This window comes from Parasteatoda tepidariorum, chromosome 7 (genome assembly GCF_982258835.1).
Source record: "Parasteatoda tepidariorum strain Cologne lab strain chromosome 7, Ptep-v5.0, whole genome shotgun sequence".
Taxonomy (NCBI): Eukaryota; Metazoa; Arthropoda; class Arachnida; order Araneae; family Theridiidae; genus Parasteatoda; species Parasteatoda tepidariorum.
The window spans coordinates 9,535,360-9,560,086 of record NC_141761.1 but is presented as its reverse complement, the minus strand read 5'-3'; the positions used below and the strand labels follow the sequence as shown (position 1 = coordinate 9,560,086).

Here is a 24,727-nt window from a genome sequence, read left to right as displayed (position 1 = left end):
TCTAATTAAATTTCGAAATTTTACTAGAGTGCATTTTTTGACAATGTTTAAATCACAATATTTATTTAAAATAAAGCAATGAAGGACGAAAATGAAGTTAGTTTTAAATTATACTGAAATGAAGTAGCAAAATAAAATACTATCTTATATGTTCTTCCACTGAAAGCTTTTCCACAAAATTGAAATAAAATTTTTCAATATTTTTATTTTAATTACAAATATTCAAACTTGATAAATCAAAATTACCACAACATTCACACTGGAAAAAAATAATCAGGTACAAGCATATTTTTTGGTGCATTAATAACAAGAAATATGTTTTTAAAATGAGACTACATTTACTCTTGCAGTTTTACTTTACTCTTTTGTAACTGTCTGTTCTTTACTTAGTCAACGAGCAATAACATAATAAATTGCAAATATTTTATTGTTAAATATAAAATATACTCACTGTGAGTAAAAGTTTAACTAATCTTTAACGCCTGACAGAAACAAAGTATTTAATCTGCAAGCCATTGCACAAACGACCCAATTTCGAGTTTACGACTACAAATATTCAACTCCGTAGCCTTGTAATTTTGAACCAAATTCAGAAGACAAGGGAACTGCTAGAGTAGAACCCAGAGGTATTTATTTGTTATGAAAACTTGGAGGACTTTGTGACCCCAACAGATTTAACATGCACCAGTCACCACTTATACATGGGTATTCTTCTGCGGGCTGGATTCAAACTCCCATTCTCACGAACACGAGTCCAACGCCCTATCAACAAGACTATCCCGGTCAAATTTATTAGTTTATTTTATAACAGTCCTTGCACAGCCGACCCGATTTCGAGTTTACGACTACTAATATTCAACTCCGTAGCCTTGTAATTTTGAATCCAATCCAGAAGAGAAGGGAACTGCCAGATTAGTACCTAGATGTATTTAATTTGTTATGAGAACTTGGAGGACTATGTGGCCCCGACAGATTTAACATGCACCAGTCACCATTTTATACATGGGTATTCTTCGGTGGGCTGAATTCAAACTATCATTCTCACGAACACGAGTCCAACGCCCTATCAACCAGGCTATCGCGGCCAAATTTATTAGTTTATTTTATAACCTTCATTGCACAAACAACCCAATTTCGAGTTTACGACTACTAATATTCAACTCCGGAGCCTTGTCATTTTGAACCCAATCCAGAAGAGAAGGGAACTGCCAGATTAGTACCTAGATGTATTTAATTTGTTATGAGAACTTGGAGGACTATGTGGCCCCGACAGATTTAACATGCACCAGTCACCATTTTATACATGGGTATTCTTCTGCCGGCTGGATTCAAAATCCCATTCTCACGAACACGAGTCCAACGCCCTATCAACCATGCTATCCCAGTCGAATTTATTAGTTTATTTTATAACCGTCCTTGCAGAAACAACCCAATTTCGAGTTTACGACTACTAATATTCAACTCCTGAGCCTTGTCATTTTGAACCCAATCCAGAAGAGAAGGGAACTGCTAGATTAGTACCTAGATGTATTTAATTTGTTATGAGAACTTGGAGGACTATGTGGCCCCGACAGATTTAACATGCACCAGTCACCATTTTATACATGGGTATTCTTCTGCCGGCTGGATTCAAGATCCCATTCTCACGAACACGAGTCCAACGCCCTATCAACCATGCTATCCCAGTCGAATTTATTAGTTTATTTTATAACCGTCATTGCACAAACAACCCAATTTCGAGTTTACGACTACTAATATTCAACTCCTGAGCCTTGTCATTTTGAACCCAATCCAGAAGAGAAGGGAACTGCTAGATTAGTACCTAGATGTATTTAATTTGTTATGAGAACTTGGAGGACTATGTGGCCCCGACAGATTTAACATGCACCAGTCACCATTTTATACATGGGTATTCTTCTGCCGGCTGGATTCAAACTCCCATTCTCACGAACACGAGTCCAACGCCCTATCAACCATGCTATCCCAGCCAAATTTATTAGTTTATTTTATAACCGTCATTGCACAAACAACCCAATTTCGAGTTTACGACTACTAATATTCAACTCCTGAGCCTTGTCATTTTGAACCCAATCCAGAAGAGAAGGGAACTGCTAGATTAGTACCTAGATGTATTTAATTTGTTATGAGAACTTGGAGGACTATGTGGCCCCGACAGATTTAACATGCACCAGTCACCATTTTATACATGGGTATTCTTCTGCCGGCTGGATTCAAAATCCCATTCTCACGAACACGAGTCCAACGCCCTATCAACCATGCTATCCCAGCCAAATTTATTAGTTTATTTTATAACCGTCATTGCACAAACAACCCAATTTCGAGTTTACGACTACTAATATTCAACTCCTGAGCCTTGTCATTTCGAACCCAATCCAGAAGAGAAGGGAACTGCTAGATTAGTACCTAGATGTATTTAATTTGTTATGAGAACTTGGAGGACTATGTGGCCCCGACAGATTTAACATGCACCAGTCACCATTTTATACATGGGTATTCTTCTGCCGGCTGGATTCAAAATCCCATTCTCACGAACACGAGTCCAACGCCCTATCAACCATGCTATCCCAGTCGAATTTATTAGTTTATTTTATAACCGTCATTGCACAAACAACCCAATTTCGAGTTTACGATTACAAATATTCAACTCCTGAGCCTTGTCATTTTGAACCCAATCCAGAAGAGAAGGGAACTGCCAGATTAGTACCTAGATGTATTTAATTTGTTTTGAGAACTTGGAGGAATATGTGGCCACGACAGATTTAACATGCACCAGTCACCATTTTATACATGGGTATTCTTCGGCGGGCTGGATTCAAACTCCCATTCTCACGAACACGAGTCCAACGCCCTATCAACCATGCTATCCCAGCCAAATTTATTAGTTTATTTTATAACCGTCATTGCACAAACAACCCAATTTCGAGTCTACGACTACTAATATTCAACTCCGGAGCCTTGTCATTTCGAACCCAATCCAAAAGAGAAGGGAACTGCCAGATTAGTACCTAGAGGTATTTAATTTGTTATGAGAACTTGGAGGACTATGTGGCCCCGACAGATTTAACATGCACCAGTCACCATTTTATACATGGGTATTCTTCTGCTGGCTGGATTCAAACTCCCATTCTCACGAACACGAGTCCAATGCCCTATCAACCATGCTATCCCAGTCGAATTTATTAGTTTATTTTATAACCGTCATTGCACAAACAACCCAATTTCGAGTTTACGACTACTAATATTCAACTCCGGAGCCTTGTCATTTCGAACCCAATCCAAAAGAGAAGGGAACTGCCAGATTAGTACTGTTAATTCCCATTAAACATATAGATGGCGCTGAAAGCGTAAATTGAATTTAATTGTAGAACTGAGTGCTGGAAGCAGCAGTGTATGTGTATGTGTCATGTGTATGAGTAACGGACTCACGAGCGAGTCCGTAATGCTGGTACAAAATAAAAGAGTATAAAATAAATACAGTCCAATTATTGTGTGTGAGCTATTGATCTGACCAAACTGGTCAAATGGTCCTCCGAGAACGGAGGTGAGTTAAAACCTATGGATTAAAATACGAATTTCATCACTTCAAAGGTATATACCAGTTTTGAAATTTGATTGAGATAAATTGTTCATTGACTTTATATTGACTATATATAAATATAAACTATGTTTAAAGGAGCGAAAAAAGAGGATTTAAGGCAAATTGCCATTGAGTTAGGTGAAAATGTTACTGAGACTATGACTATTATTGAGCTAACGAACTTAATAAAAAACAACGAAACATTTGTTAAAGAGCCAGAACTTGCTACTGACATAGCAAATACTATAATTAATGATAGAAAAGCAGAAAAGGAATCGTTGTTACAGTTAGAAAAATTTAAGTTTGAGAGAACAAAAGCAGAATTAGAACTAGCTAAACTGCGAAACGAAAACAAATTTGAGAACTCCGAAAGTACTGAATCGCTGGATTCACTCGTCAAAAGTGTCCGGACTCTAACAGTTAAAGTTCCTAGTAGACCTGAAGGTTGGAGTTATTTTTTCTCATCCTTAGAAAGAGCATTTAACTCTAAAAGTGTACCCGAGAAATACAAGGCGGAAATTCTGTTAAATTTATTAGGAGAAAAGGCCACAAACGTGATTACTTATATAAAAGATAACGAGTTAAATGATTATTCTAAAGTAAAATCAATCGTAATAAGAGAGTTTGAGCCCACCCCTCAATCGTGTTTAGAACATTTCAAAAATACATTCCGACAACCAAACGAAACACACGTACAATACGCGTCTCGATTGATAACAAATTATGATTATTATTTGAAATTAAGGAAGGTGTCGGATTTCGAAACATTAAAAGAGTTAATCGTATCCGACAAAATCTATCAAACACTTGACAAAGATACCGCATATCATATAAGTATGAAACAGGGAGACGATTGGTTCAAACCCTCTCAATTATCGAAAGAGATCGATCTATACTACACATCGCGTGGGAAAAAATTAGTCAATAGTTTAGAAAACGTAAAAAATCCCCACTCAAAAAATGCTTCGCGAGTATTCTTGTCAGATGCTAAAATTTCCAAATGTGTTTTATCGTGTAGTGAAAATCATCCATTATATAACTGCCCTGCTTATAAAAACTTATCCATAAATGATCGAGTAGAAGTTGTTAAAACTAATAAATTATGCTTTAATTGCTTAGGAAATAACCACAGAGTATCAAATTGCAAATCTAAGTATTCTTGCCAGAATTGTAAAAGGCGTCATCACGTGACTTTGCATTTCTCTCCTGAGAAAAAACCGTATGAGGCATCAGCGACTGCTAGTCGAAGCGTGCTTTCCCCCACCGCAGCTGAATTTATTACCAATCCTTCTAGAAGTGCGGAAGTTAATCAAAACAAAAACGAAGAATATTTTGCGGCTGCGAGTTTCGATTCGAATTCAATACAATCAAAATGTGTTTTGCTTAGTACGATTATTTGTTACATAAAAGATAATGTAAACAATTTAATTCCTTGCCGGGGTTTGCTTGATGTGGGTGCGAATTCGAATTTTATCAGCAAAAGATTATCTGATAGACTTAATTTAAGGAAAGAAAAAATAAATGCCTCAGTGTCAGGATTAAATGAATTGTCATTAGAAATAAAATCACGAGTGAGTACTACCATTACAAATGAGGAGGGAAATTTTAATTTAGATTTAAACTTTTTAGTTGTTCCAAGAATAATGGATTTTACCCCATCTAAACCAATTCAATGCAGTTTCCCAGAATTAAGAGATGTGAAATTGGCGGATTTAAGTTTTAACATGCCAGGTCCTATTGATATACTTATAGGCGCGGAACATTTTTATGAAATTATGAGGATAGGGCAAATACAACCCCCTAATACAAACTTAATTTTACAAAATACGGTATTCGGTTACGTTGTAAGTGGGAGCATACCAACAAAAAATTATGATAGGGTTCACTGCGGATTAATAAAGGATAACACGGAATTAGAAAAGTCCATTAGTAGATTTTGGGAGCTAGAGTCCATTGGCATTAATGACGAGAATGAAAACATTGACGAAAACGAAGCCCTTAAGAACTTTAATGACACGGTGAGCTTTAAAAACAAGCGATACGAGGTAGCCTTACCTTGGAAGAAGAACTGGCAGGAGTTAGATGATAATTTCAACATTGCAAAGAAGAGACTTGACTCTCTGATTAAAAGAATGAATCGTGATAATTCACTATACTTAGAATATTGCGAAACTTTAAAAATTTATTTGAGAGAAGGAATAATTGAGAGAGTATTGGATCATTCAAAACCAAACGATAAGCCTGTGTTTTACTTGCCCCATTTGATTGTCAATAAAAAGGAGAGGCTAACCACCAAAATGAGAATAGTCTTCGATGCTAGTGCACATGGAATCGGACAATTATCTCTGAATGATTGTTTGTTTCAAGGGGTTAATCTGAATCCAAATATTTTTTATCTTCTGATCCATTTTCGTTTAAATAGAATTGCATTTCTGGCTGATATCGAGAAAGCATTCCTCCAGATATCCTTGAGTGATAGAGACAGAGACGCTGTGAGATTTCTTTTTGGAAAGGATCTAAAACATATAGAGATCTACAGATTCAAGCGAGTAATATTTGGAGTGAATTCTAGTCCATTTTTGTTGGCAGCTACCATTAAAAAGCATATAGAAAAATACCGTAAAGAGTTTCCATCCACAGTACAAGTACTTGATGACTGTTTATACGTTGACGATTTGATAGCTGGAGAGGACAGTGAAGAAGCAGCCTTTGAAATTTCTAAAAGAGCGAAACAAATCATGGGAGATGCTGGAATGAACCTAAGGAAGTGGATTTCGAATGATGAAAATCTTATGACAAAATTGAATGAAGAAAGATTTGATCTACTACACCCAGAGGACCTCGAAGGAAGTCTGCATCGAGTCCTAGGCCTTTCTTGGAATCCACTTAGTGACTTTATCACCGTGGAGATAGATGGCTTGCTTGAATTTCTTCAACAGGATAAAAATACCAAACGATTTTTGCTAATGGCTGCAGGAAGAATATTTGACCCTTTAGGTCTTCTCACTCCCTTCACCATCAGATTTAAATGTTTATTTCAAGAGATCTGGCAGAGGAAAATCACCTGGGATGAAGAGTTGCCACCCGACATTGCAAAAACGTGGAAGAAGTGGTGTACAGAAGTTTCTCAACTAAAAGATCTTAAAATTCCTAGACATGTGATGAGTCCTACAGGTGATGAGAATTTATGTGTCGAAATCCACACATTTTCAGACGCTAGTATCAAGGCCTATGGAGCCGCCGTGTACATAAAAATACGAGTCAAAGATCAAATCATTACCAATCTTGTGTCTTCTAAAACCAGAGTTGCACCCTTGAAGAAGATTACACTACCGAGGATGGAACTCATGGGTGCTGTGCTAGCAGCAAGATTAGCTAAAGAGGTGAAGAAAGTAATCGACCAAAAACATCAATCAACAAGCTTTTTCTGGACTGATGCTAAAATCGTACTCTACTGGATTCAGAGTTCAACCAAACGATGGAAACCTTTTGTGGCAAACCGTGTAAAAGAGATTCAAGAATTGACAGCCCAGACATCATGGCACCACTGTGCTAGTAGAGACAATCCCGCTGACATGCTAAGCAGAGGTGTGACTGTTGACGTTCTTCTTGGCAGTGCGAAATGGTGGTCTGGTCCTGACTTCCTGAAAGAGAACATTCCTGACGCTTATGAGGAGCAAACTGTTCATGAAGAAGAGTACCAAGTTGAACTTAAAAAGAACTGTGATTCCCATTTAGTGACATTAATTTCTATAGATAATGCTTCCCTTTTTGAGAAAATTCTTACCTTATCTAACAATTATACTAAAATTATTCATGTATTGAGTTTTCTTTTCAGATTCATTTACAATTGTAAAAATCCAGATACAAGAAAAATTGGTCCCTTGTTAGTAAGTGAATTAAATGCAGCTGAAAATTGGTTGTTAAACTGTTTACAACGAAGTGAGTTCCCAGAGGAAATCAAAAACTTGGAAAAAGGTAAGCCTGTTCCGAGGAACAGTAAGTTGTCTTCATTGTGTGTTTTTCTAGATGAAAATAAGCTGATGAGAGTTGGTGGTAGATTATCTCTGTCTGACTTGCCTGTTAATTCTAAGTTCCCCATCATTTTACCGGGTAAGAATTCTTTAACCACCATAATTTTGAGATATTGTCATTTAAAATATTTGCACTTGGGACCACAAGCATTATTATATCAAGTTCGACAAAAGTTCTGGCCTCTTAACGGTAGAAATAATTGTAGGAAAATTGTACATAGTTGTATCACATGTTTTAAAAACAAACCTGTTATGAGTAATCAAATAATGGCTGATCTACCAAAGGAGCGTACAAGACCTAATTATCCATTTAACATCACGGGAATTGATTTTTGTGGCCCGTTTTCTATAAAGTTCAAAAACCAGAGAAAAGGGGTCACAAATAAGGTTTATGTTGCTGTTTATATTTGCTTGTGTACCAAGGCAATACACTTAGATTTTGTAACTGATTTAACTTCTCAATCGTTCATTGCCAGTCTAAAACGTTTTTTTGGGAGACGGGGCAAGTGTGCAAAAATTATGATCGATAATGCAAAAACATTTATCGGTGCTAACATTGAGATTAAGAAGTTAAGGAAATTGATAAATTGCCCAGATGAGACGTTAGCCAGTTATTTTACTAACGAAGGGATTGATTGGAAATTTATCCCACCAAGGTCACCAAACTTCGGGGGAATTTGGGAGGCTGGTGTGAAGTCGTTTAAGTTCCACCTAAAAAGAGTAATTGGCAATCAAAATTTAACTTTGGAAGAATTCTTGACAATTTTGACTGAAATCGAAGGTGTTTTGAACTCCAGACCTCTCACTCCACTATCACCGGAGTTTGATGAATTTGAAACTCTATCACCTGGTCATTTCTTGATAGGTAGGCCCATCACCTCACTCGCTGAACCCCAACTAATAGATATAACTGAGAATAGGCTTTCTAACTGGCAAAAGATTAATAAGTATAGTCAGAGAATATGGAAGTTGTGGAAAAGGGATTACCTTAATAATTTACAGGAACGTAATAAATGGAAATTTGAAAAGAATAATGTAGAAATAGGAACCCTGTGTTTGATAAAGGAAGAGAATTTACCATCTACGCAATGGTTAATAGGACGAATTGTTGAGGTGATGCCCGGCCGTGACACAAAAATAAGAGTAGTGAAGTTAAGTTTACCTAATGGCAAACAACTTCAAAGAAATATTCGTGACATTTGTATTCTTCCTATAGAGTGATTGTGCAAATTAAAAATTAGCTTTAGCTTATATCTCAATGTCTGCTTTATGTCACAATGTTATTTGTATGATTCATATATATATATATTTTTCTTTCTGTATAACATTATATTGCTAATTGTGTAAAATTTATTGAAATTTGCAATTTCAATCGTGGGGAGTGTTAATTCCCATTAAACATATAGATGGCGCTGAAAGCGTAAATTTAATTTAATTGTAGAACTGAGTGCTGGAAGCAGCAGTGTATGTGTATGTGCCATGTGTATGAGTAACGGGCTCACGAGCGAGTCCGTAATGCTGGTACAAAATAAAAGAGTATAAAATAAATACAGTCCAATTATTGTGTGTGAGCTATTGATCTGACCAAACTGGTCAAGTACCTAGAGGTATTTAATTTGTTATGAGAACTTGGAGGACTATGTGGCCCCGACAGATTTAACATGCACCAGTCACCATTTTATACATGGGTATTCTTCTGCGGGCTGGATTCAAACTCCCATTCTCACGAACACGAGTCCAACGCCCTATCAACCATGCTATCCCAGCCAAATTTATTAGTTTATTTTATAACCGTCATTGCACAAACAACCCAATTTCGAGTCTACGACTACTAATATTCAACTCCGGAGCCTTGTCATTTCGAACCCAATCCAAAAGAGAAGGGAACTGCCAGATTAGTACCTAGAGGTATTTAATTTGTTATGAGAACTTGGAGGACTATGTGGCCCCGACAGATTTAACATGCACCAGTCACCATTTTATACATGGGTATTCTTCTGCGGGCTGGATTCAAACTCCCATTCTCACGAACACGAGTCCAACGCCCTATCAACCATGCTATCCCAGTCGAATTTATTAGTTTATTTTATAACCGTCATTGCACAAACAACCCAATTTCGAGTTTACGACTACTAATATTCAACTCCTGAGCCTTGTCATTTTGAACCCAATCCAGAAGAGAAGGGAACTGCTAGATTAGTACCTAGATGTATTTAATTTGTTATGAGAACTTGGAGGACTATGTGGCCCCGACAGATTTAACATGCACCAGTCACCATTTTATACATGGGTATTCTTCTGCCGGCTGGATTCAAAATCCCATTCTCACGAACACGAGTCCAACGCCCTATCAACCATGCTATCCCAGTCGAATTTATTAGTTTATTTTATAACCGTCATTGCACAAACAACCCAATTTCGAGTTTACGACTACAAATATTCAACTCCTGAGCCTTGTCATTTTGAACCCAATCCAGAAGAGAAGGGAACTGCCAGATTAGTACCTAGATGTATTTAATTTGTTATGAGAACTTGGAGGACTATGTGGCCACGACAGATTTAACATGCACCAGTCACCATTTTATACATGGGTATTCTTCGGCGGGCTGGATTCAAACTCCCATTCTCACGAACACGAGTCCAACGCCCTATCAACCATGCTATCCCAGCCAAATTTATTAGTTTATTTTATAACCGTCATTGCACAAACAACCCAATTTCGAGTCTACGACTACTAATATTCAACTCCGGAGCCTTGTCATTTCGAACCCAATCCAAAAGAGAAGGGAACTGCCAGATTAGTACCTAGTGGTATTTAATTTGTTATGAGAACTTGGAGGACTATGTGGCCCCGACAGATTTAACATGCACCAGTCACCATTTTATACATGGGTATTCTTCTGCGGGCTGGATTCAAACTCCCATTCTCACGAATACGAGTCCAACGCCCTATCAACCATGCTATCCCAGTCGAATTTATTAGTTTATTTTATAACCGTCATTGCACAAACAACCCAATTTCGAGTTTACGACTACTAATATTCAACTCCGGAGCCTTGTCATTTCGAACCCAATCCAAAAGAGAAGGGAACTGCCAGATTAGTACCTAGAGGTATTTAATTTGTTATGAGAACTTGGAGGACTATGTGGCCCCGACAGATTTAACATGCACCAGTCACCATTTTATACATGGGTATTCTTCTGCGGGCTGGATTCAAACTCCCATTCTCACGAACACGAGTCCAACGCCCTATCAACCATGCTATCCCAGCCAAATTTATTAGTTTATTTTATAACCGTCATTGCACAAACAACCCAATTTCGAGTCTACGACTACTAATATTCAACTCCGGAGCCTTGTCATTTCGAACCCAATCCAAAAGAGAAGGGAACTGCCAGATTAGTACCTAGAGGTATTTAATTTGTTATGAGAACTTGGAGGACTATGTGGCCCCGACAGATTTAACATGCACCAGTCACCATTTTATACATGGGTATTCTTCTGCGGGCTGGATTCAAACTCCCATTCTCACGAACACGAGTCCAACGCCCTATCAACCATGCTATCCCAGTCGAATTAATTAGTTTATTTTATAACCGTCATTGCACAAACAACCCAATTTCGAGTCTACGACTACTAATATTCAACTCCGGAGCCTTGTCATTTCGAACCCAATCCAAAAGAGAAGGGAACTGCCAGATTAGTACCTAGAGGTATTTAATTTGTTATGAGAACTTGGAGGACTATGTGGCCCCGACAGATTTAACATACACCAGTCACCATTTTATACATGGGTATTCTTCTGCGGGCTGGATTCAAACTCCCATTCTCACGAACACGAGTCCAACGCCCTATCAACCATGCTATCCCAGTCGAATTTATTAGTTTATTTTATAACCGTCATTGCACAAACAACCCAATTTCGAGTCTACGACTACTAATATTCAACTCCGGAGCCTTGTCATTTCGAACCCAATCCAAAAGAGAAGGGAACTGCCAGATTAGTACCTAGAGGTATTTAATTTGTTATGAGAACTTGGAGGACTATGTGGCCCCGACAGATTTAACATGCACCAGTCACCATTTTATACATGGGTATTCTTCTGCGGGCTGGATTCAAACTCCCATTCTCACGAACACGAGTCCAACGCCCTATCAACCATGCTATCCCAGTCGAATTTATTAGTTTATTTTATAACCGTCATTGCACAAACAACCCAATTTCGAGTCTACGACTACTAATATTCAACTCCGGAGCCTTGTCATTTCGAACCCAATCCAAAAGAGAAGGGAACTGCCAGATTAGTACCTAGAGGTATTTAATTTGTTATGAGAACTTGGAGGACTATGTGGCCCCGACAGATTTAACATGCACCAGTCACCATTTTATACATGGGTATTCTTCTGCGGGCTGGATTCAAACTCCCATTCTCACGAACACGACTCCAACGCCCTATCAACCATGCTATCCCAGTCGAATTTATTAGTTTATTTTATAACCGTCATTGCACAAACAACCCAATTTCGAGTCTACGACTACTAATATTCAACTCCGGAGCCTTGTCATTTCGAACCCAATCCAAAAGAGAAGGGAACTGCCAGATTAGTACCTAGAGGTATTTAATTTGTTATGAGAACTTGGAGGACTATGTGGCCCCGACAGATTTAACATGCACCAGTCACCATTTTATACATGGGTATTCTTCTGCGGGCTGGATTCAAACTCCCATTCTCACGAACACGAGTCCAACGCCCTATCAACCATGCTATCCCAGCCAAATTTATTAGTTTATTTTATAACCGTCATTGCACAAACAACCCAATTTCGAGTCTACGACTACTAATATTCAACTCCGGAGCCTTGTCATTTCGAACCCAATCCAAAAGAGAAGGGAACTGCCAGATTAGTACCTAGAGGTATTTAATTTGTTATGAGAACTTGGAGGACTATGTGGCCCCGACAGATTTAACATACACCAGTCACCATTTTATACATGGGTATTCTTCTGCGGGCTGGATTCAAACTCCCATTCTCACGAACACGAGTCCAACGCCCTATCAACCATGCTATCCCAGCCAAATTTATTAGTTTATTTTATAACCGTCATTGCACAAACAACCCAATTTCGAGTCTACGACTACTAATATTCAACTCCGGAGCCTTGTCATTTCGAACCCAATCCAAAAGAGAAGGGAACTGCCAGATTAGTACCTAGAGGTATTTAATTTGTTATGAGAACTTGGAGGACTATGTGGCCCCGACAGATTTAACATGCACCAGTCACCATTTTATACATGGGTATTCTTCTGCGGGCTGGATTCAAACTCCCATTCTCACGAACACGAGTCCAACGCCCTATCAACCATGCTATCCCAGTCGAATTTATTAGTTTATTTTATAACCGTCATTGCACAAACAACCCAATTTCGAGTCTACGACTACTAATATTCAACTCCGGAGCCTTGTCATTTCGAACCCAATCCAAAAGAGAAGGGAACTGCCAGATTAGTACCTAGAGGTATTTAATTTGTTATGAGAACTTGGAGGACTATGTGGCCCCGACAGATTTAACATGCACCAGTCACCATTTTATACATGGGTATTCTTCTGCGGGCTGGATTCAAACTCCCATTCTCACGAACACGAGTCCAACGCCCTATCAACCATGCTATCCCAGCCAAATTTATTAGTTTATTTTATAACCGTCATTGCACAAACAACCCAATTTCGAGTCTACGACTACTTATATTCAACTCCGGAGCCTTGTCATTTCGAACCCAATCCAAAAGAGAAGGGAACTGCCAGATTAGTACCTAGAGGTATTTAATTTGTTATGAGAACTTGGAGGACTATGTGGCCCCGACAGATTTAACATACACCAGTCACCATTTTATACATGGGTATTCTTCTGCGGGCTGGATTCAAACTCCCATTCTCACGAACACGAGTCCAACGCCCTATCAACCATGCTATCCCAGCCAAATTTATTAGTTTATTTTATAACCGTCATTGCACAAACAACCCAATTTCGAGTCTACGACTACTAATATTCAACTCCGGAGCCTTGTCATTTCGAACCCAATCCAAAAGAGAAGGGAACTGCCAGATTAGTACCTAGAGGTATTTAATTTGTTATGAGAACTTGGAGGACTATGTGGCCCCGACAGATTTAACATGCACCAGTCACCATTTTATACATGGGTATTCTTCTGCGGGCTGGATTCAAACTCCCATTCTCACGAACACGAGTCCAACGCCCTATCAACCATGCTATCCCAGTCGAATTTATTAGTTTATTTTATAACCGTCATTGCACAAACAACCCAATTTCGAGTCTACGACTACTAATATTCAACTCCGGAGCCTTGTCATTTCGAACCCAATCCAAAAGAGAAGGGAACTGCCAGATTAGTACCTAGAGGTATTTAATTTGTTATGAGAACTTGGAGGACTATGTGGCCCCGACAGATTTAACATACACCAGTCACCATTTTATACATGGGTATTCTTCTGCGGGCTGGATTCAAACTCCCATTCTCACGAGCACGAGTCCAACGCCCTATCAACCATGCTATCCCAGTCGAATTTATTAGTTTATTTTATAACCGTCATTGCACAAACAACCCAATTTCGAGTCTACGACTACTAATATTCAACTCCGGAGCCTTGTCATTTCGAACCCAATCCAAAAGAGAAGGGAACTGCCAGATTAGTACCTAGAGGTATTTAATTTGTTATGAGAACTTGGAGGACTATGTGGCCCCGACAGATTTAACATGCACCAGTCACCATTTTATACATGGGTATTCTTCTGCGGGCTGGATTCAAACTCCCATTCTCACGAACACGAGTCCAACGCCCTATCAACCATGCTATCCCAGCCAAATTTATTAGTTTATTTTATAACCGTCATTGCACAAACAACCCTATTTCGAGTCTACGACTACTAATATTCAACTCCGGAGCCTTGTCATTTCGAACCCAATCCAAAAGAGAAGGGAACTGCCAAATTAGTACCTAGAGGTATTTAATTTGTTATGAGAACTTGGAGGACTATGTGGCCCCGACAGATTTAACATGCACCAGTCACCATTTTATACATGGGTATTCTTCTGCGGGCTGGATTCAAACTCCCATTCTCACGAACACGAGTCCAACGCCCTATCAACCATGCTATCCCAGCCAAATTTATTAGTTTATTTTATAACCGTCATTGCACAAACAACCCAATTTCGAGTCTACGACTACTAATATTCAACTCCGGAGCCTTGTCATTTCGAACCCAATCCAAAAGAGAAGGGAACTGCCAGATTAGTACCTAGAGGTATTTAATTTGTTATGAGAACTTGGAGGACTATGTGGCCCCGACAGATTTAACATGCACCAGTCACCATTTTATACATGGGTATTCTTCTGCGGGCTGGATTCAAACTCCCATTCTCACGAACACGAGTCCAACGCCCTATCAACCATGCTATCCCAGTCGAATTTATTAGTTTATTTTATAACCGTCATTGCACAAACAACCCAATTTCGAGTCTACGACTACTAATATTCAACTCCGGAGCCTTGTCATTTCGAACCCAATCCAAAAGAGAAGGGAACTGCCAGATTAGTACCTAGAGGTATTTAATTTGTTATGAGAACTTGGAGGACTATGTGGCCCCGACAGATTTAACATGCACCAGTCACCATTTTATACATGGGTATTCTTCTGCGGGCTGGATTCAAACTCCCATTCTCACGAACACGAGTCCAACGCCCTATCAACCATGCTATCCCAGCCAAATTTATTAGTTTATTTTATAACCGTCATTGCACAAACAACCCAATTTCGAGTCTACGACTACTTATATTCAACTCCGGAGCCTTGTCATTTCGAACCCAATCCAAAAGAGAAGGGAACTGCCAGATTAGTACCTAGAGGTATTTAATTTGTTATGAGAACTTGGAGGACTATGTGGCCCCGACAGATTTAACATACACCAGTCACCATTTTATACATGGGTATTCTTCTGCGGGCTGGATTCAAACTCCCATTCTCACGAACACGAGTCCAACGCCCTATCAACCATGCTATCCCAGCCAAATTTATTAGTTTATTTTATAACCGTCATTGCACAAACAACCCAATTTCGAGTCTACGACTACTAATATTCAACTCCGGAGCCTTGTCATTTCGAACCCAATCCAAAAGAGAAGGGAACTGCCAGATTAGTACCTAGAGGTATTTAATTTGTTATGAGAACTTGGAGGACTATGTGGCCCCGACAGATTTAACATGCACCAGTCACCATTTTATACATGGGTATTCTTCTGCGGGCTGGATTCAAACTCCCATTCTCACGAACACGAGTCCAACGCCCTATCAACCATGCTATCCCAGTCGAATTTATTAGTTTATTTTATAACCGTCATTGCACAAACAACCCAATTTCGAGTCTACGACTACTAATATTCAACTCCGGAGCCTTGTCATTTCGAACCCAATCCAAAAGAGAAGGGAACTGCCAGATTAGTACCTAGAGGTATTTAATTTGTTATGAGAACTTGGAGGACTATGTGGCCCCGACAGATTTAACATACACCAGTCACCATTTTATACATGGGTATTCTTCTGCGGGCTGGATTCAAACTCCCATTCTCACGAGCACGAGTCCAACGCCCTATCAACCATGCTATCCCAGTCGAATTTATTAGTTTATTTTATAACCGTCATTGCACAAACAACCCAATTTCGAGTCTACGACTACTAATATTCAACTCCGGAGCCTTGTCATTTCGAACCCAATCCAAAAGAGAAGGGAACTGCCAGATTAGTACCTAGAGGTATTTAATTTGTTATGAGAACTTGGAGGACTATGTGGCCCCGACAGATTTAACATGCACCAGTCACCATTTTATACATGGGTATTCTTCTGCGGGCTGGATTCAAACTCCCATTCTCACGAACACGAGTCCAACGCCCTATCAACCATGCTATCCCAGCCAAATTTATTAGTTTATTTTATAACCGTCATTGCACAAACAACCCTATTTCGAGTCTACGACTACTAATATTCAACTCCGGAGCCTTGTCATTTCGAACCCAATCCAAAAGAGAAGGGAACTGCCAGATTAGTACCTAGAGGTATTTAATTTGTTATGAGAACTTGGAGGACTATGTGGCCCCGACAGATTTAACATGCACCAGTCACCATTTTATACATGGGTATTCTTCTGCGGGCTGGATTCAAACTCCCATTCTCACGAACACGAGTCCAACGCCCTATCAACCATGCTATCCCAGCCAAATTTATTAGTTTATTTTATAACCGTCATTGCACAAACAACCCAATTTCGAGTCTACGACTACTAATATTCAACTCCGGAGCCTTGTCATTTCGAACCCAATCCAAAAGAGAAGGGAACTGCCAGATTAGTACCTAGAGGTATTTAATTTGTTATGAGAACTTGGAGGACTATGTGGCCCCGACAGATTTAACATGCACCAGTCACCATTTTATACATGGGTATTCTTCTGCGGGCTGGATTCAAACTCCCATTCTCACGAACACGAGTCCAACGCCCTATCAACCATGCTATCACAGCCAAATTTATTAGTTTATTTTATAACCGTCATTGCACAAACAACCCAATTTCGAGTCTACGACTACTAATATTCAACTCCTGAGCCTTGTCATTTCGAACCCAATCCAAAAGAGAAGGGAACTGCCAGATTAGTACCTAGAGGTATTTAATTTGTTATGAGAACTTGGAGGACTATGTGGCCCCGACAGATTTAACATGCACCAGTCACCATTTTATACATGGGTATTCTTCTGCGGGCTGGATTCAAACTCCCATTCTCACGAACACGAGTCCAACGCCCTATCAACCATGCTATCCCAGTCGAATTTATTAGTTTATTTTATAACCGTCATTGCACAAACAACCCAATTTCGAGTTTACGACTACTAATATTCAACTCCGGAGCCTTGTCATTTCGAACCCAATCCAAAAGAGAAGGGAACTGCCAGATTAGTACCTAGAGGTATTTAATTTGTTATGAGAACTTGGAGGACTATGTGGCCCCGACAGATTTAACATGCACCAGTCACCATTTTATACATGGGTATTCTTCTGCCGGCTGGATTCAAACTCCCATTCTCACGAACACGAGTCCAACGCCCTATCAACCATGCTATCCCAGCCAAATTTATTAGTTTATTTTATAACCGTCATTGCACAAACAACCCAATTTCGAGTCTACGACTACTAATATTCAACTCCGGAGCCTTGTCATTTCGAACCCAATCCAAAAGAGAAGGGAACTGCCAGATTAGTACCTAGAGGTATTTAATTTGTTATGAGAACTTGGAGGACTATGAGGCCCCGACAGATTTAACATGCACCAGTCACCATTTTATACATGGGTATTCTTCTGCGGGCTGGATTCAAACTCCCATTCTCACGAACACGAGTCCAACGCCCTATCAACCATGCTATCCCAGCCAAATTTATTAGTTTATTTTATAACCGTCATTGCACAAACAACCCAATTTCGAGTCTACGACTACTAATATTCAACTCCGGAGCCTTGTCATTTCGAACCCAATCCAAAAGAGAAGGGAACTGCCAGATTAGTACCTAGAGGTATTTAATTTGTTATGAGAACTTGGAGGACTATGTGGCCCCGACAGATTTAACATGCACCAGTCACCATTTTATACATGGGTATTCTTCTGCGGGCTGGATTCAAACTCCCATTCTCACGAACACGAGTCCAACGCCCTATCAACCAGGCTATCCCGGCCAAATTTATTAGTTTATTTTATAACAGTCTTTGCACAGCCGACCCAAATTCGAGTTAACAACTACTAATATTCAACTCCGTAGCCTTGTAATTTTGAACCCAATCCAGCAGTCCCTGGAGCAGGTGAGGGCCGTTATATTAATACTGTTTGTAAAAATAAAAAGAACATTTCGTAAGCTGATATTATTTAATTGATGTTCATATTGAAAATATTTCTTCACTATTTTTGCTTTTTTCTTAATTATTTTAAGTACATTTGTTAAGTTTTAGTGCAAGAAAAAAAAATTGTCATTATTTAAGTAAATTTTCGGCTTATATTTTTATGGATTTATTAAAGAGTCTATTAAATATCAGAGAGAATAAATGTCATACGGGTTTAAAGTATCAGCTCTGCTCTTGATCGTGTATAGTGGCTAGGATGTGAAAGAGTAACTGTCCCGAGCATCCAGCCAAAACGAGCATTCAACATATTAATGGAACACACTGAAGCTTTATATCAATTAGCAATTAGTTTTAGATAATTACAATTGCAGAATAATTATCTTATTACAGAATGAAATGTTTTAAAAGACAAATATCTGTTAATGTTTAACATTTAATCAACGAAAAAACAGTACCAATATTGAAATCTAACGAATTTATTATTTTTAATTAATGTTTAATTACTGGTGTAAATTCTAACATGAAACAAAAAGTAAATCATTCTATCAAATAAAAGTGTTAAAAAAATATAAAAAATAATTAAAGCAAATGTTACTATTTGTGTATTTATAAATTCGTTAATAAATATTCATTTACTTCAATTTCATTTAAAGCTAAAACATCCTAAATCAATTAATCAAGTAAATGAGTAAATAAATAAAATACGAAAATAAACTAATACTGAAAAAAATGTTTTAGAAATATATACATTAAAAAGCATATTTATTTTCAAATTGAATCTTTAATTTGAAAAAAAAATTATAAATGTTTAATTTAATCTTGTGAATTGAAATCATTTTTTCAAATAAAAGAACTATTAATTTAATATTTTTTTATTTCTGCAAAATGTTTAAAAAATAAGGATTTTTTTCCTTGAGAATTACTTATTTCTTTATTAAATATAAGCAAAAATATTGAATAAATCACGAAAAATATTGTTTATAACTAATAGAATTAATTGTAATAAATAAAAATTAAAGAGTATTTTTATAAATTTTATAAATTAATTCATTTTAATGGAAATTTTTTTATTTTATTTAAAAGAATAAATAATTGAAGTAGAAAGTTTCAATAAAGTGAAATTTAAAAACAACATTAGAATCGTTTTAAATTTTTTAAATTAAATAATTTTTTTAATTCCAGAAAATGCTTTGATTTTAAAAACAATGACGGTTCACCTTAGCATTGCTCTTTGTTTTATAATGCTTTATAACCCCGATCTATTATTTACTGTTCAAAAAATGTAAGATTTAGAAACTTGAAATTAGATGTATAGAAAAGTGTACAGGGATAAAGATTAAAATTTTAAAAAATGAACATTCGATAATTAGAGAATTATCAACTTTTTGCCAAAAATATAATGCGAACGGAAAAAAATACCAATTGAATGGTTTAAATACCATATATTTTGGTTTTGTCACAATTTTTTTCCTCGTAACTTTTTCTCCGTGCGTTATTTTCTGTTCTACTACTTCTGCACTAATTATTTAGACATAAATACTAAAACTGAACCCTATCATTGAATGTCAAATCCTATTTTGGAAATAAGGCAGTTACCAAAATAAGAGAACCTTTTATCTAAACTACTAAATAAATAAACTAAATGTAGCACAGAACACAATAAGCAAATAAAATTGTATTGTTTAATTTAACGAAAAAATCTCACCTTGAGAGAAATAACACAAGGAACTTGGAACAAAATGGAAGAAAATTTTTTTTGACTTTATCTTTCTAAAAAAGCAAAGAGAAAGGGTGAACCGCCAATACAATATGTCCTTCTTTAATTTCATGCTTGTTGCCAACCTGGTTAATACCTTCAACAGCAATTTAAATTCTGTTTTTTAAAAATAATCGTCTGCTTTTATGTCTTTGAAAATAATCGTCTGCTACTATGTCTTTGAAAAAAATCGTCTGCTACTATGTCAATCTTCAACAAAGGCTATTTTTTACACTCTACATTTACTTTAAATATAAATGTTGCGGATAAATTATTTTAATAAAACAATGCAATTAAACTAAGTATATCAAATTTATTGAATTTTCTTCTGTATATTAAAACATATATTTCGATGCTATGAATTTAGAAATAGTAAGCAATTAGAAATTAATACCTTACATTTTATTTACATAAAAAGTGTATTTTTTTTTTGAAAAGAAGTTTTTTATATACATTTATGAATGATTTTGGTACAATTTTCAATCAATAAATTTTCTCTTTCTCTGATGCATGAGATAATAAATAATAATCAATTAGCAATGATGTACTGGCAAAAAATAAGCCATGTTAAATGAAAAAACTATACCGAGAATAGAAAAGCAATTAATCGCTGCAAGGATAAAAATGAATGCATTGCTCTTTGGTTAGGAAAGTGAAGAGTAACAATTATTTTTTATTTGTAAACTTTTTGATTAGATTTTGAAAAGCAAAAAGCAATGTGAAAAAGAAAACGTATTTAAGGCTTCAGGGGGCCCCAGCTCCAAATAAAACTTTTTTTTCAAAAGTGGGATCTGGGGGCCCTTGCCATCTCGGGGCCCCAAGCTACAGCTTATTTAGCTTATACGTAAATCCGGTCCTGATTAAATAAGAAACAATTAAAAATAAAACAATCAATAATTTATCTTCCCTTTTCAAAAAAAATAGTATGCTTAGTAAATAGTCAGCTGTTTTGCATCCAATAATTTTAATCAGCAGAATATTTTTAATTTCATAACAAGACTTAATCTTCAACTAGCTGGCAATAATTCAAGTTTTTCGTAAGTTATCTATACTTAATTATTGATCGCCCCGCTTTGATATTTCTTCATTGTCGCAAAATTATTTTACTTAGAAATATTTAATTTTAATTTTTCTCGACTTCTACTAAATAAAAACTGTTGAAACTTTAGATTTCGCAATAGGAAAATAAGTAGATTAATATGGTATGAAAAATTTATGACTAATAATTCGAAACTTTTTCTTCCACAACTATATTGTATGATAAAAAATAATGAATAATTATTAAAAATTATTTTTTGCATGAAATTATCTTGGGGAAAACGGGTCTTATGAGTGAGTTACAACGGCGACATACCACGCTTCCCCCGATCAGTCCCCTATCATGAGCATCTGCAATGTCACCAGAGGTAGGCCCAACACCTGACCTCATCTCCCTTCAGGATCCTTAATTTTATTGTTGATTTATTACTTAACAATTATTTAGAGAAACAGATATTATCAGATATTGTGTTATGGAATATTAACAGTTAAGACCCATGGGAGCTGAGTGTCCAAAATAGTGACCCTACAGAAGAAGCGTGGCTAAACATTACATATCATGAAAATACATCTGGATAAACAAATACATGGCATGAGATAAAATAGGAAAAACACTAATATGATACAAGAAAATAATGGGAAGTGGGAAAATTATATACATAAGGATTTATATTTGAAGCACATTTTACATTTGTAGAATTGTTAGTATCAACTATATATGATTATTCAATAACAGTTGTCAAAAATGATTCCAAATATGTGTATTCAGAGAAAATATGCTTTTGCGCCCAATTTTATAACTTAATTAAAAGTTAGCACTATGTAATTAATATATTTAAGGTCATCCTCAGCAACTATTAAGAGTGGTACTTAGCACGTAAAAATTTGATCATTAGAACAAAAGTTATTCTTGTTGATATATATAATTCTTTTGCTCGCTACGTATTGGTAATCGTAAACTCAAAATTGGGTCGATTGTTAACCCATTAAGTGCCAAGTCTCCCATCTTGGGAGCCTTTGTTTAAGAACTTTTTTCTCGTTGAGTAAGTCACATGCTTGTTTTTTATATTTTTTTATCGACTGTTGAAAGTTTTTAGTTTTATTAGAAATTTTCACAAAAGGTTCGAAATGTAAATTGTTTGTTTAGAAATTGCCTAAATGTAATCAAAATCGCTTTTTTTACTTCAAATGAAAATAATTTCAGAAAAAAAATAATTTTTCAAGTCGAGAAATTTAAAAATATTGAATATACAAAACAATTGTTCTGTCTTCATATAGTCGCAAACAAAATTTAAATAAATTGATTTAGACCGATTTTACAGTTGTTTAGTTAAAGAGGTCCCAAAATGGGAGACTTGGCATTCTGTGACTAACACCATCCTCAACACATTTACATAAAGGCAAATATTTATGGATTCTTTTTCGTCTTGCTTAGTACCCTCTCTTTTGTTGTTGAAGGTCAAATATTATCAGTGCAGGTGTTAAATTGCTCATTGTGACCCCTCCCATTATCCATTCTGTCACGTAGAATGTTTCAAACTGTAAGATAAAGAAAATAAAAAAATTCTCAGTATTTTGATCTAATCGTTCGGTGAGTGTGGTTCTTTTTTTTTCTAAGGAACTTTTTAAAAGTGGCTCGCAGGTTTTTAACTGTGCAGCAAGCATTGATTATATGGAAACATTAAATACTGATAAATTCTCAGGTCATAAATGTAGTTTTACGTGCTTGTAGTATTATGTCTGCGTTACAACAAAGAGTGTTAGTGTTGTAAAATGGAAAGACAATAAAATTGTATTCCTGGCATCAAATTTTGAGGGAATTGAACCAATAGGACGCGTAAAACGTTGTGCCGAAAGTCCAGGAAGAAAACTGATTTACTTCAATCTGGAATAGTTGCCTCATATAATCAGAACATGGGTGGTGTTGATATTCTTGACCGATTTCAGTTCTTACAGACCAAAAATAAATTGTAAAAAGTGGTGGTGGCCCTTTTTTTACCAACATTCTTAACATGGCTGTGGTAACAGCATGGAGGGTTCATCGTGAGGTTAATGTACAGATGTCAAAATTAACATTTCTTCGCGATGTAGTCATGGGATGTAGTCACGGACCGGAGACTTTGCCTAATGGACTTGGACCACATAGGCAAGTAAATACCAACATTCGATTTGATGGAGGAGCCGGATTATACCTTTCGTAGGCCCTAGGCACAGAGCCGGATTATACCTTTCGTGGGCCCTAGGCATACCCGTTTTTGGGCCCTCCCCTCCTTCCCCCCATCCCCTCTTTTCAAAATATATGCTAAAATTTTCTTGCATATTTTCTTTAACATTTTTATAAATATGGATTTTAATTTACAATTTTGTTTATCGAACTTTATCTGCAATACCGACATACTGCCGATATTGCACTCTATATCGATAATACCATTATGATTAGTTCGATCGATAACTATGTTAAAGATAAACTAGTGAATACTTTTCCTAACGTTCATATTGCATTAAGAATATATTTGTCGATTCTTGGATCAAATGCAAAAGGAGAAACTCCAGGATAAAACTGATAAAAATTATTTCCGTTCAACAATGAATCAAGATCGTTTGGCATCGCTCGCACTTATGTCTATTGAATACGACATTTTGCGTAGTTTGGAATTCGACAGCATAATACAAGATTTCGTTGAATCCAAAAATCGCAAAAAAGTAATATAAGATTCTGCAAAATAATTTATTACCGAAAAATATTATATTTTTATTTGTATCTTCATAATTCTGTGCAAAATACACTTGTTGTTTTTAAAGCTAAATTATTTTTGTCAACAAATTTTTTTCTCCCAAGTTTTTCGTAGGCCCTAGGCTCGTGCCTAGTGTGCCTATAGGTTAATCCGGCCATGGATGGAGTTAATCACTTAATTACACAGGCTGGTTAGCAGTCAAAATATAAGTTGTGCAAAAAGAACACTCCTTTGTGTTGTGAAAAATGTAAAGTAATGCTTCACAAAAAGTGTACAATTTTGTTTCATACAAAAATGTAGAACAGGCAAATTTGAAGAATAATAATAAAACTGGTAAAAATATTTATGAACTATTTTGCTTCTTCGTTCAAGCATGTTTATTTCAAATTTAACTTTATTGATCCCATTAAAATAGATATGGAGATTTTTATCAAAATATATACAAGTAATGAAACTAAACGTTTAACTTCTAGCGTAGTGTGTAAGTGAGCTATGTTAGTCCCATTAAACGCCAAGTCTCCCATTTTGGGACTCTATTATATCTTTTAACCAATAAATTTTTTTTTAAAAATTTAAAGCTCATATGATTAGAAATGTCTATTACACC

General features: G+C 36.6%; 1 protein-coding gene across 1 annotated transcript; it reads left to right on the top strand.

Moving 5' to 3' along the window:
- Positions 1-3,684: 3,684 nt before the first annotated feature.
- Positions 3,685-8,853, top strand: LOC147806823 (uncharacterized). The gene has a single exon (XM_087168604.1). It carries the CDS (start codon positions 3,685-3,687, stop codon positions 8,851-8,853), a length of 5,169 nt encoding a protein of 1,722 aa, XP_087024730.1.
- The last annotated feature ends 15,874 nt before the right edge of the window (positions 8,854-24,727 follow it).